Source organism: Cuculus canorus, chromosome 15, assembly GCF_017976375.1.
Source record: "Cuculus canorus isolate bCucCan1 chromosome 15, bCucCan1.pri, whole genome shotgun sequence".
In the NCBI taxonomy this organism is placed as follows: domain Eukaryota; kingdom Metazoa; phylum Chordata; class Aves; order Cuculiformes; family Cuculidae; genus Cuculus; species Cuculus canorus.
Window position 1 is genome coordinate 18047758 of NC_071415.1, and position 11975 is coordinate 18059732.

The following is an 11975-nucleotide window of genomic DNA, read 5'->3' on the forward strand; positions in this document are numbered from 1 at the left end:
AATATTTGAGTGAAAAAAAGAAAAACAGAGATGCCTCATTAATGTATGAGGTGTAAGTGTAATTATGGGAACTTCAGAAATTACTGTTCCTGCAGACTTTGGAAAACAGAACATGTTTTGATATTTCAGTGTGGGAGATGGTGCTCATCTGCCCCAGAGGGATTCTATAGCAGTTTCAGGGTAAAGCTGCAGAGGAGCCAGCAGCTGTGGGAGGAAGAAAATAACCTGGAGTTAAAGATCGGTGGAGCATCATCTGTTTCAGGGAAAAAAGAAAAAAAAAAAAAAAAAAAAGAAAGGCAATTTCTTTACAGTATATGATAAAGAAGAGCAGAGGAGACATAAACAAGAACCAGTGGCTCTAGACTTAAACCGGATAAAGGTACACTGAATGTAAGTCTAATATGTGTCAATAGTGCAAATGAGTAGCTATGGGAAAAAAGGAAGACATCTTTTGATGCTTTCAGTTTAGGTCTAGAAAGCAACTAGATGGCCTGTCTGGAGGATAAACTTCAGTCAAGATGTTGGTTTTTAGTCAGTCAAGAGGTTGTGCTCGGTTTAGGTGAAATGCTGGGTCAAAGCTATGGGGTGTGATTTGTGGTTTTGTTTTCCTGCCACAGATGACAATTCAAGAAGTCTGGACTGAAAATGAAATTGAAGGAGCACTGAGACTGAGCTGTGAACAAAACACAAACTTCTCCTTTTCCATCAATAGGAAAAAAGACCAGCAAGGGTAAAAGGGTCACCCTGAGCACTGTAAAAATGTCATAGGGACACTGTGATTCCATGGAAAAAGTTACTGTTTTACTTACCAAAGCACTGGTGAAATGGATAACAAACCTTTGATAAAGTGCATAATCACACCAAACTGTCTGTGTCCCTCAGGAAGTTTATGAAGGGCTCCAGAGATGTTCTGCTCCTCATAATCTGGGACATGCTGGACTTTTTGCCTGCCCCTACAGCATCAAAGTAGCAGACAGTGAAATAATCCAGAAAACTCTAGGGCTGAGCCTGACAAACACTCAAAAACATGTCTTAACTTGACATAACTTTAAATCTTATTAAATCATTTTGGCACAGTTGAACTTTGTAAAATTATGGAGTCTAAGTTTTCTACGCTGGTATCAGTATCTCTATGTCAGTTGTGCTAATTTCTCCGTTTCTTTTGTGTCTACTAAATTTTTAAAGCTCTTTAAAGAAACAAAGAATTAGTAGAATAATTAATTACTTCCAAAGTGTGTGATAGTGTCTAAACATAAATATTTGCTATAGTATATAAACAAAACCATAGACTTTTGAGGGTGCTTAAGAGATGTAATATTTTCAGTCTTGGGGTAGTTAATATATTCCCAAGTTTTCTAGCAAAAGACTTCTGCAATGAAAAGTCCTGTAAGTTCTGTTAAACTCTCCAATAATTGTAAATTCTACATCTGGAAACAATGGCAATGCTTGCAAAGTCAGACTCCAAAATACCCATCTCATTTTTAAAAACCTAATGCAATTACTATGGTTAGTCAATTAAACAAAGTAACTTCTGATCCAGTCAGCCACATTCTGTCCCCAGGATGCGTATGCAGATTTTTCACTGCTGTTTGGTCTCCTTTACCTTTGTGTGAATGCATCAGAAAATGTGACCTGGGTGAGTGTTCAGTGGAAGATACTGCAGTTCGCAACTTTAAAACGTGTGGCAGACTCAGAGGTTACTCCAATGAACTTGTGCTGTCAGTGAAAGTGGACTTTCTGAAATCTTGTTGAACATTTCTTCCTTTTAGCGAAGAGTTGAATATAAAAGCACTCCAGACTCATCCCTTCCTCCTACAATACCTTCCCAGGGCAGTGGAACTATCTTCTAAGGTAACCATCTGCAACTTACCTGTCACATACATCACTACCAATTAGACTTGTCTAATGTTTTAGGAGTCAAGCTGCATTATTTCTAGTACTGGTATCTCTGACCTTTTTGCTGTTCTTGAGTATGTTCATGTTTTCAAAGATGCTAACAATCCCAGCCTGCTGGAAAGGATTTATTCCATTTGACTCTGCTTCTGTACATCTGCTTTAATTATAACTTCTGGTAGACTCCTCTCAGGAACATTTTTAATTGTTCTGGCTACTAAGAAAAGAGATTGAGCACAAAGCAGCTCTTGTTGGCTGCTGCAGTGCAGAAATACACAACAGGCAGGATAGGCAAAGAAGGTGAGTGAGGTTATTTGTCAGTCAAATGCAGCACAGTTACTCCTGCTTACATAAAAACTAATTTCTTATGTGTGTTATTCAGTTTATGCTATTTTGTGGCTGTGCCTTCTGTAATGTGAACATAAGGGAAATTGACAAATTAGAGCTCTCTTAGATCCCGAGGACCATAATATTACATAATGTGTGAAGAATGTGAGCACTATCTTTATTTTCTTTTTTTCTCTCTTTTCTTTCTTTCTTTTTTTTTTTTTTTTTTTTTTTTTTTTTTGCATTTAATGGGAACTTGAAAAGGTAAATTATGACATGAGTGAAGCAAGAGGCAAACTCTACCTCGGGATGGAAAAAAGGGATTTCAGTGTTGCAGCTAAGCTAACTTTCATAGGAACCAGCTACACTAATATCATTGAAATAACACAGACAGTGTCCCAGGTTGGTATCAACTCAAATGGCAAACGGCAGGCTGTGACTGGCCCTGTTTACAGAGTATGGTATGCATGATGCTTGGTGCTGTGAAAGTCCAATACAGCTCTAGCTGCTATGAGGTGTTTTCCCTTGCTTTCCCCAGTAACACAAGCAGAGATTCGACTATAGATTAGATGGGTGTCCAATAACACAAACTGTTGTTTGGCTTTATATGTGTTTGTGCCTGTAGATGGAGCACATATATAGGAAAGAAGAGAAACAATATATTACATACTGACCAATTGCCAGTTTTTATTATGCAAGTACCACATGTATGTCTTTTTCTAAATAAGGAAGAAAAGATGTCACAAATAGATACTGTTTGTGCTGCCTCACAGTTTTACTCAGTAATAGTGGTGCTCTTGATGTTGTAAGAATTAGTGAGATAAAAAAGAGAGGAAATCAAATTATATAATAAACAAAGGCTATATGAAGAGGATACTCAGTTGTTTATGTTCCATTATGTAAGAAGATGATTTACTGTAGAAATGAAGCAGAGGGCATTCGGGTATCATTGTACTGGGCCTTTCATAAACACATTGCTAACATTAGATTCCATAGAAATTCCAGTACCAAAATTACACACGTAGGTTTCCAACTTTTCAGAGAACTTTGGATTTAATAAGTTTCCCCTCTTTTATTTTCAGTTAAAAATTCTTCCAAAGCAGCTTGTGTTTATGACTGCTTACCAGAAGGGCAACAGAACACGTACACTGAGGCACATTGCTCTGTGGGATGGCAAAGAGATAAAGGTAACAGGCACTTACGCTGGACTCTTCCCGAAGTTTACTGGAGGTCATGATATTCAGGGTAGGTTTCTCAAGTCTTTTGCCAGTATTGATTTAGCACCTTGAGGTGCTATGTCTTATGCTGAGTCTGTTATCAGATAATAGAGAAAATAAGTGCCCTTATTTGTTTGAGAGATGCAAGCTGTTCCTCTCCCAGTGTAAGGTCATCTGAGCTTCATAAAGATTACTTTCCTGGCTGTTCTTGCTGGAAGTTGCTTTGGGTGTAGATGTCAATCTTCTGATTATTGCAGGTAATTACTGTTTTGCTGGTAAACAGAGGACTCCTATTTTCCCTTACATTTCTTCTCATTTAGCAGAAATGAGCACACTGTGCCTCTTGGGCAGGTGCATTTATGCATGACCGAAGACCATGTTTTCTCTGGGAACCAACTGTTGTCATGCTGCCTGTGGGAGAATATGTCCTATGCCATCTTCTTTATCAGAAAACGAAGAGTCATGGTTTGTGGTGGGGAAAACTTACCTGCTTTTTTCCCTTTAGTGGAACTTTTCCATCCTCTCTCCATCCCTTTCCCATGGCATGCCAGCATCAACTTGTACGTGAAGCATTCAGCACGCAGTCACCAGGATGACATTACTATCATTTGGAATGAGAAGGATCAGGTACAGCAGCTCACAGGAAATAAATATCAGGAGAACTGCAAGAATTGCAAGTGGTGGTGTTTTGGTTTGGCTTCGTTTTATTTTAAAAAAATTTGAATATTAAAAAAATAAAAACGGACCCTACAGTGCCTGAAGATGAGACCAAACTTAAGCCTCATCAAAGTTAAGTGTGATTCATGATTTTAGTAAAATACAGAGAATAGTTTTACTTTCAGCTGTGCCATATAGGAAATTCAAGTAGCAAAATGTCCTTATTTGAATATTAATTTGCCTCACTACTTTAAAAAGGACTTTATCATGCACATAATTCATCTGAGGGAAAGGTAATGGGAAATCTTACTGGGTGTATGTTTGAGGTCAGTATGTGAGAGGTGTTTTACTTCACAAGTTCCTTGTACATCTGTTGATATGGATCAGGTATCAGTGTCATCTTCTCTGAAGTTTGGAAGAGATCGTATGAGCTACAGAGCCACTGTTGCCCACCCATTTAATTACACACTGAAGCAACTGGAGGTCTATGCCCTGTCTGAAAGAAGAGGCAGAAAGTTCAACCAGCAGGTGAGATCATGAGAAAGGGCTGGAAAATACAGAGCTGTGATACTATATTTACTGTCAGTGTACCTTTCATTTTGAAGAATTGCAGAACCAGGTCCTGAAAAATGTAAAGAGCACCAAGTACTCTATTACCTCATTGTGGCCAAACCAGCAGCACAGTTTCCTTTTCTAAGCATAACTGTTGCTACCTGACAGTATCTGTCTTGCACTTCTAGCATTGACCCATTTTTGGATGGTAAGAAACCAGAAGAGCACAGGAGCCAGCCTAGCAATGAAAATGAGGCAAATTTTGTCTGTGAAGTGATGCACAAACTCCTATGCCACAATAAAAAAAAAATAAAAACCAGAAACCCTTTGATACACATGTAGGGCAAGCCTAAGTTCTTGGACTGTACAGGAAATCACAACACAAGTGTGAAAATGTGCGAGACTAGAAAGACTAAAATACAGTTGTGAGGTGCACTTGCAAAGCCTATGTAGGAAAAAGGAGGCAGAACTCCACAAATAATCCTTCAAGATGAAAGACAACAGAATATTTCCTGTCTGAAAATGCCCTGTGCAGCCCAGTACACTCCAGTTGCTGAGGCTGAAGACTTTCTACTCAGTAATAAGCTGCAGAAGCTGTGCAATGTTCTGTTTGTTGGAGCCTTTGTGGTACTCTTAGCAGTAGAGAGTGCTCTCAGGTTGTTTTCACTAAGTAGTCGGTATGTCCCAAGTGTCGTATTCAGAGTGATAAATTCTCTTGCTGTGTCATTATTCCACTGCTGTCAATAATTGCTATGCATGGTAGACCCAGTGCAGCTTCCAGAGAATATGACAGAAAACCTTCTGTTGCCTCAGTTGTGAAAGTGCAGTTTCCCTGTGTTTGTCCAAGGCCTGAGCTTCCAGGCCAAGTGGAGTTCACAGGAGTTTTAACATTGTTCTGTTGCAGCTTTAAGTGTTTCTTTTTTTCCCCTCCATGGCATAGTGATCATTGTGCTGATCACCCTGCAGGCTCTTCTGCTAGTTCTAGTCTTGCTTTACTGGACAAATCCTTTTCTTCTGGTTTCAGCTGCAGCTCACAGGGAATGGTGGGCAGCCTGCTGACATTCAACTGACCGTGGAGGATAAATCAAAGAAGTATATCACTGCCTGGAATGGCTGTATGACACTCTCTTCAGGTCAGGTATGAGTCTTTGAGGCAACGGAGGGATGGGTGTAACTAAATTTCTGGTTTTGAGTCTCGCAGAATGAATTTTTTCTGCACTTTATATCATATGAGAACCTTTAACTTGAAGGCAACTTTTTTGTTTCACATCTGAGAGGAAGAATAATAAAACCTCTGAAGAATTCTGTTTCATGTTGCCAGATATGTTCATATTTGGGATGCAGTTTTCTCTCAGAACAGAACTGTCAACCCCTTGGATTTCTCAGTAGAGATTGAAGCACTCTTTTATGGATGTAGGCCATGCGGGAGTTCTCACAAAGGCATATTTTTGCCCACAAAGCATACTCCTGTAGTATAACCTTGAATGCATTGTTAGAAAATTACTAATATGTATGTCTTCATTTTTTTCAACTTCCAGCTTCAGGGAGTGTTAAGTATGGAACACCTGCACGCATGTGGGTCTCTACAGCAAAGATCAGCATTTTTTAATGAATATCTAGATCTGAACTGGGATGACAAAAAATTCAAACAGAATTTAACTTATGAGGTAAGAGAAGGCAGTTGTACCTGTTAACTCACCATTTTTGTGGAAGCTGTTCTTAATAGATGGAAATTTTGAGTGGGTGTTGAGAACGCTTCTGTAGAATATCACTTTCTGTGAAATACCATTATTTCATTTTACCTTTTACATCCCAACCATCCCTGGAGGTATTTAAAAGACGGGTAGATGAGGTGCTCAGGGGCATGGTTTAGTGGTTGATAGGAATGGTTGGACTTGAGGATCGTAGAGGTCTTTTCCAACCTAATGATTCTATGATATTTTGCTGCGTAGGAAAAAAGTTGAATGTAGCATAATTAAAAGAAAATGAGTTCATACAAACTAGAGGCCTCATTTGTCCATCAGACTTGCAGAACTGTTAATGCTGTTGGATAGGGACCAGTAACTGTGCTGATAGGCTGAAATATTGTCAAGTGGAATTGTTATGTTAAAACCCTGAAGCTACTAGAATAAAAAAACCAGCATGGGGACAGGATGAGGTTGAGAGCTGGCATGAGTTGGCCTGGAGGAGTGTCTTAAGGCTCTGTTGTCAGGTTTTAACTTTGTTTTCTTGGTTCATTGCAGAGAAATCAATTCTTGTATCCTGATAAATTTCAGTTAGAAGCTGTTCTGGAAAATATTTTCCTGACATCATGCACCAAACAGAAGATTCTGAGCAAAATGGAAACAAACTACTCATCTTTTCTGAACTATTATATGAACTTCGAGTTCTGTGACCTCCCAAATGTAAGTGTCACATAAACATATTGAACCTATTTCACTTGAAATGTAATTACTGGTTCAGACGCTAAAGTTTTCTTCAGCTGCAACTTTTCACAAGAACTGCTGTACTTCTGTAACTTAATGAACCACAAATAAACAGTGTCTTTTGATGGGCTGCAGCAGAAATATCATGTTTGCCACTATAGTATATTCTATAGCTCGTTAAAGTTGTAAACATTCCCACTGCCTCCATGGTCTTTCTTTCCTATTCCTCTCTCAAAGGTCTTTTAATTTCATGTTTCTGAAGAATATTGAAACAGGCTTATGAGTGATTAAAAAGGAAACTAGAGAGGAATAAAAGTGCTTTCCTTCCCCTGTAGGTAGAAGTTCACTAGTTTTTAGGCAGCTCTGCTGGTAATGATGGATTTTTGACCCTTACTGTAACCTTACAGTTGTCATTTATTTTTATGTTACATGCATAAACCAAAGACCCATCCATGGTCTTCCTTAGGTGCACATTGGACCCCAGGGTTGCCTGTAGGTATTCACAACAAACACAAAAGTTTGAGCTTGAAGTAGATGTGGTCTCTTCCCACTTCCCAGTGGCTAAAACACATCTCAGTCGGTTTCCTCGTGCACTGTTAGAGCAGGTGATACCCTGTTAGCGATGGGGAACAGCAGCCAAATTCTGATGCCAGTGAAGACTTTTTCCAAGACCAAGATACGTTAGTGCTTGTTTATAATAAAAAAAAAATTGTATGCATATCACTTCAAAATTAGTTGCCTCTGTCTTATTTTGGATCCTTTTCTTCAAAGGCATGCATCAAAATGCCTAGCTAGAGTAGTGGAGAAGCGTAAGACCAAACAAATGGACTTGTTTAAAAAAAATATAGTTATCTTACAACCGTTCTTCTTGTTTTAGGCTGTATTCACTGAACATGATTTGTTATAGCACATAAACTGAAGATATAAAGAAATAAGACACCATAAGGAGGAAGGTGTCTTGGTTTCTGAAACTACAAGTTTTGTTCAGTGCTCCATTGTGTAATTTCAGGAGGATTGCAAACGTTGTACAGTCCCTTACACTACTGAATTAAGCTTTACCACTTGTTTTGTTTGTATTTAGGTAATTGGTTTCTCTGGAAAACATCAGTTCAACAAAGATGACATCATTCTGCAGTCAGAGGGCAGGTTCTACCTTGCTGATCATGGGAGAGATGAGGGATTGGTTGGAGTAGCCATAAAAAATTGGAGTACAGCTGATGTGAAGAACTATTCTTTGGAAATTGAAGTGAGTTTTTATTTTATTTTAGTGGTGCTGGGCTTTGGATTGTGGTTTTTAAAGGCCTCGTGCCATTTATTATGCAAACTGATCAAGTGCAGCCAGTGACTTACAAAACATCAGGCAAGCACAGGCAACATAAAATGCTCCCGATTTCTTTAGTTCTGTTTACAGGAGCAGTTATGCAATGCACGTGCAGTGTGATCAAGAGAGAAAGGAGGCACCAATGTTTATTTATCTGCAAAGCTCAGTGACAAATACACTAAGTGTGTATCGACTGGAGTATACAGAGGTTTTAAGAAGCTGTGTGCTATTATGGCTCACCTCTTTCAGCAGTACTGCTCAGTTTGGTGAGGAATTGGTGGTTTTTTTGCACCATAGCAAATTAAAAAAAAAAAAAAAGAGAGAGAGAAACAAAATCTGAGACTCATACAAAGCATCATTTGCCAGACAAAAGAACTGGCTTTAAGGAAGGCACAGAACAGCTAATATGATGCTCATCGTGAAACAAATCTCTTCCTTTTTCTCTCTCCCCCTGTATTTTGCACTTGCTCTTAAATTTTCTATGAAATGATTAAGGCAGAGAAGCTGATGGTGGCAACAGAGGGAGACAGGTTATGTGGTCAGCACCATCCAAACTCTTCATTAGAAAGAATGTGAGTAGTCAGTGGTGATTAACTGAGACAACAAGCCACCTCTTAACAGGATGATGATGATTTAATCAGTAACAGGTTAAGGCAAATATTAAATTATTTTTCCCTCTCTCTTTAGAAGGAGGGGAGATAAAAGAAGTATCAAGCTGCTCTATTTGGGCTTTCTCTATTCTTTGTTTTGGAATCAGTGGTACTAATTAGCAGCCTGACAGGGAATTGACTGTTAGAGTATGTTTCTTTCATTGCCACCATTTTGTCCACAAGCTTTGTGCTATGCAGTCATTCAGTTCTTGAACCAATCATCCTAACATTTGTGCCTCTCTTAAGAGTATAACTCCTGTGAAGGGCACAAGCATTGGAAAACACTTCCCTCATCACGTACCCTTCTGTGAGAAGCATTGATATTTGATATCTGAACATTCATTAATTCTGTGTGGTAGCTTTGAATAAATGTTTTTCCTTTATGGCTGCAGTTAAAAGCCTTTGAAGATATTTGGTTAGGCCTGACGGGAACTGCTACTTCCTCATCTGTTCAGAGCCAAATCCTGGTGGAAGGTATTATTGATCAGAAAGAGAAAGTAAAAGTAGCTGCTTCTAAAGGAAAGGAGTGTTTTCAATACTACATGGGGTATTTGAAAGGTACGTACCTTCACAGATGATGGTCTTAGTCATATGATTGAGTTTTAGGTAGTCCCGCAAGGAGCATGGAGTTGGACTTGATCCTTATGGGTCCCTTCTCACTTGCAATGTTCTATGATTCTACAACCCACAGCTGTCATTGGGATGAAGAGAGATAAGGAAAGGCTATGTCTCTCTAGTGCCAAGCTAGTCCAATTTCCTGGCATTTAATGCTGTGGTCTTTCAGATAATGAAAAGCTGAAGTCTGAAACTTGTTACACAAAGGTCAGTTTGAAAGACATTTGTATGATTGCTGGTCAGGGAAGGGTTATAATAGATGGTGATCATTTATTCTTCATTTAGGCATCTTATGGTTTTGTGCCTTGTTTAAGATAATCATTACATTCCAATTTTAACGAAGGGAAAGAGAATAGCACCTTCAGAGGCTGGCTGTATCCCATGCTGAAGGAGATTTATGAAACAGGATGTATGAAATCGCCCTCTGCAGGCGATTCTCTCAACCGCAATTGCTTCTGACTGAACAGCCAGGAAATGGGGCTGCTGGCTCAGCTGGGCCTAACTTTTGTAACTGAAGTTGAAATGAGATTTGCTACAAGTGCTTTCTGTTGTGATTCATCCACCTTTCAAGTTTTTTACACTAGATTTGGGTGCAAACCAGATAGATTTGGGGAATGACTGTTGTCTCCTGTTGCTGACAATCCCAGTTGTAGTCTCAGATGTGGATTTGCCATTCCACACTTGGCAGTGGAATTGCTCTCAGGTTCATGGCCTCACTTTTAAGTGCTGTGATGTATTTGAGATTAAGATCATTGGTTTGTGAGTTGCTGAAGTCAGAAGTTTGTAGAAATTATTAAACTCTCAACCCAGATTCTATGCGTCCTTTGTCAACCATTTCTGCTTATGCTCATCAGCACTTGGGCAGGGACAGCTTTATGTGTGGTAGGTGGACGAGTGACTGACACTTTTTCTATGGTCTAAGTGGTTTGAAATGTCAGCAACAAAGAACAGTGGAAGGCTAAGGTAGAAAAAAGCCTGTGAATCACAGTGACTGAGAGAATTATTTAGATTGACATTAATTCAGTGCTTTCTTTACACTAGCAAATCGGTATCTGTGAATCATTTACAAGCTACACAGAAGACAGAAATCAAACACTGACACTGATCTAATTTTCTTCTGTTTATTGCCTGTTGTTTTTTTTTTCTACAAACACCCAACACACTGAGAATCTGATTAAGTACGTAAGGGATTAAAAAGCTGACTTTGAAACTATGTCTATCAGTGCTGTTCCTTCTGAAAAGCAATGAATGAACTCCCTCTTTTCATTCTCTAAGGGGATTTGGAAGAAGGAATGGAACTCAGTGCTTGCACCGATGGACAACAGATGGCTACCATTAATACCTATCTCAACATCAGTGGTGAAAGGCAAGAAAATGTGGGGCAAATGACTCTAACAGCTGTTAATGGAAGCTTGAGCTTTCTGGCTCACGGATGTGGGGATCCAATTCTTAAGGCTGAGGTGAGACCCTGCAGTGGCAGTTCATTGCACTGTGATTTTTCCAGAATATTGCTTAATCTTTCAGTTTGATGGAGTATCTTCCAGGCAGGCTTCAGGTGTGAGTTTTGGGAGCAACCAGGCAAACAGGGGAATTATACAATATTTAAGCTCATAATAATATTATTTTTCATTTTGGTATGAAAAGATACCATGGTGAGAATTAAATGTTCATCTTTACCTATAAAGCATAGAAAATATGGGACCCTGCCCCAAAGAGTGTATTCTCTGAGGACCGTGAGTAAATAAAGTGAGAGCAGCAGTGATGTGCCAGGGCTGCTTGGCATGTTGGTAACAGAACTAAGATGAGAGTTCCTGAATGTTTTACTTCTAATGGAGTTTCATATATTCTCTGCTTGGAGAAGGCTTTTTGATTTTTCATCCTTAGACTCTTCTCATTTCTAACCACTGAATAACATGTATTTCCCCTGAGAAATGGGAGGCCACTCTGGATCTTTGCAGGCATTTAAATTAGTATAAAACTCTATTTGGACCAATTCTAAATCATAAATTCAAGATTTTTATTCATCTCACAGTACAAACTTTATGAAGTTGGGAGCCTTCTGAAAGCCAGACTGATGGAGAAAATGAAGAAGTTTGATGGATATATGTGGAGATTCAGGAGATCAGTAAGTATACATACATCATCTGTGAAAGCCCAGGAAATGTTCATGCAGTGCTAATTAAAAAACATTATATTGCATGCAATTGTTTTGTTGTGCTCAAACACTTAAATGGTTAATCCTGTGCTAAACCTGCAATTCACAGGTAGATGAAAAGCACGTTTCATGGTACACCAACACTGAGGAGTTCAGAAATGC

General features: G+C 39.0%; 1 protein-coding gene across 7 annotated transcripts in view; it reads left to right on the forward strand.

Annotated features, from left to right (window-relative positions):
* Positions 1-11975, forward strand: part of LOC128853691 (uncharacterized) — an 84958-nt gene that overhangs the window by 62019 nt on the left and 10964 nt on the right. For 5 of the 7 annotated variants that reach the window (XR_008452369.1, XR_008452368.1, XM_054080220.1 and 2 more), the window contains 13 exons: positions 618-730; positions 1770-1851; positions 2485-2622; positions 3303-3465; positions 3943-4064; positions 4482-4622; positions 5671-5784; positions 6185-6313; positions 6890-7051; positions 8154-8318; positions 9436-9601; positions 10934-11118; positions 11691-11783. Coding sequence is in view for 4 of the 7 variants with exons in the window: in XM_054080220.1 (XP_053936195.1) it covers positions 618-730; positions 1770-1851; positions 2485-2622; positions 3303-3465; positions 3943-4064; positions 4482-4622; positions 5671-5784; positions 6185-6313; positions 6890-7051; positions 8154-8318; positions 9436-9601; positions 10934-11118; positions 11691-11783 (1773 nt within the window). In the remaining 3 variants the exon portion in view is untranslated. Of the gene's footprint in view, positions 1-617; positions 731-1769; positions 1852-2484; positions 2623-3302; positions 3466-3942; positions 4065-4481; positions 4623-5670; positions 5785-6184; positions 6314-6889; positions 7052-8153; positions 8319-9435; positions 9602-10933; positions 11195-11690; positions 11784-11975 lie in introns of those variants that run through there. The other 2 variants (XR_008452370.1, XM_054080222.1) reach the window with 2 other exon arrangements.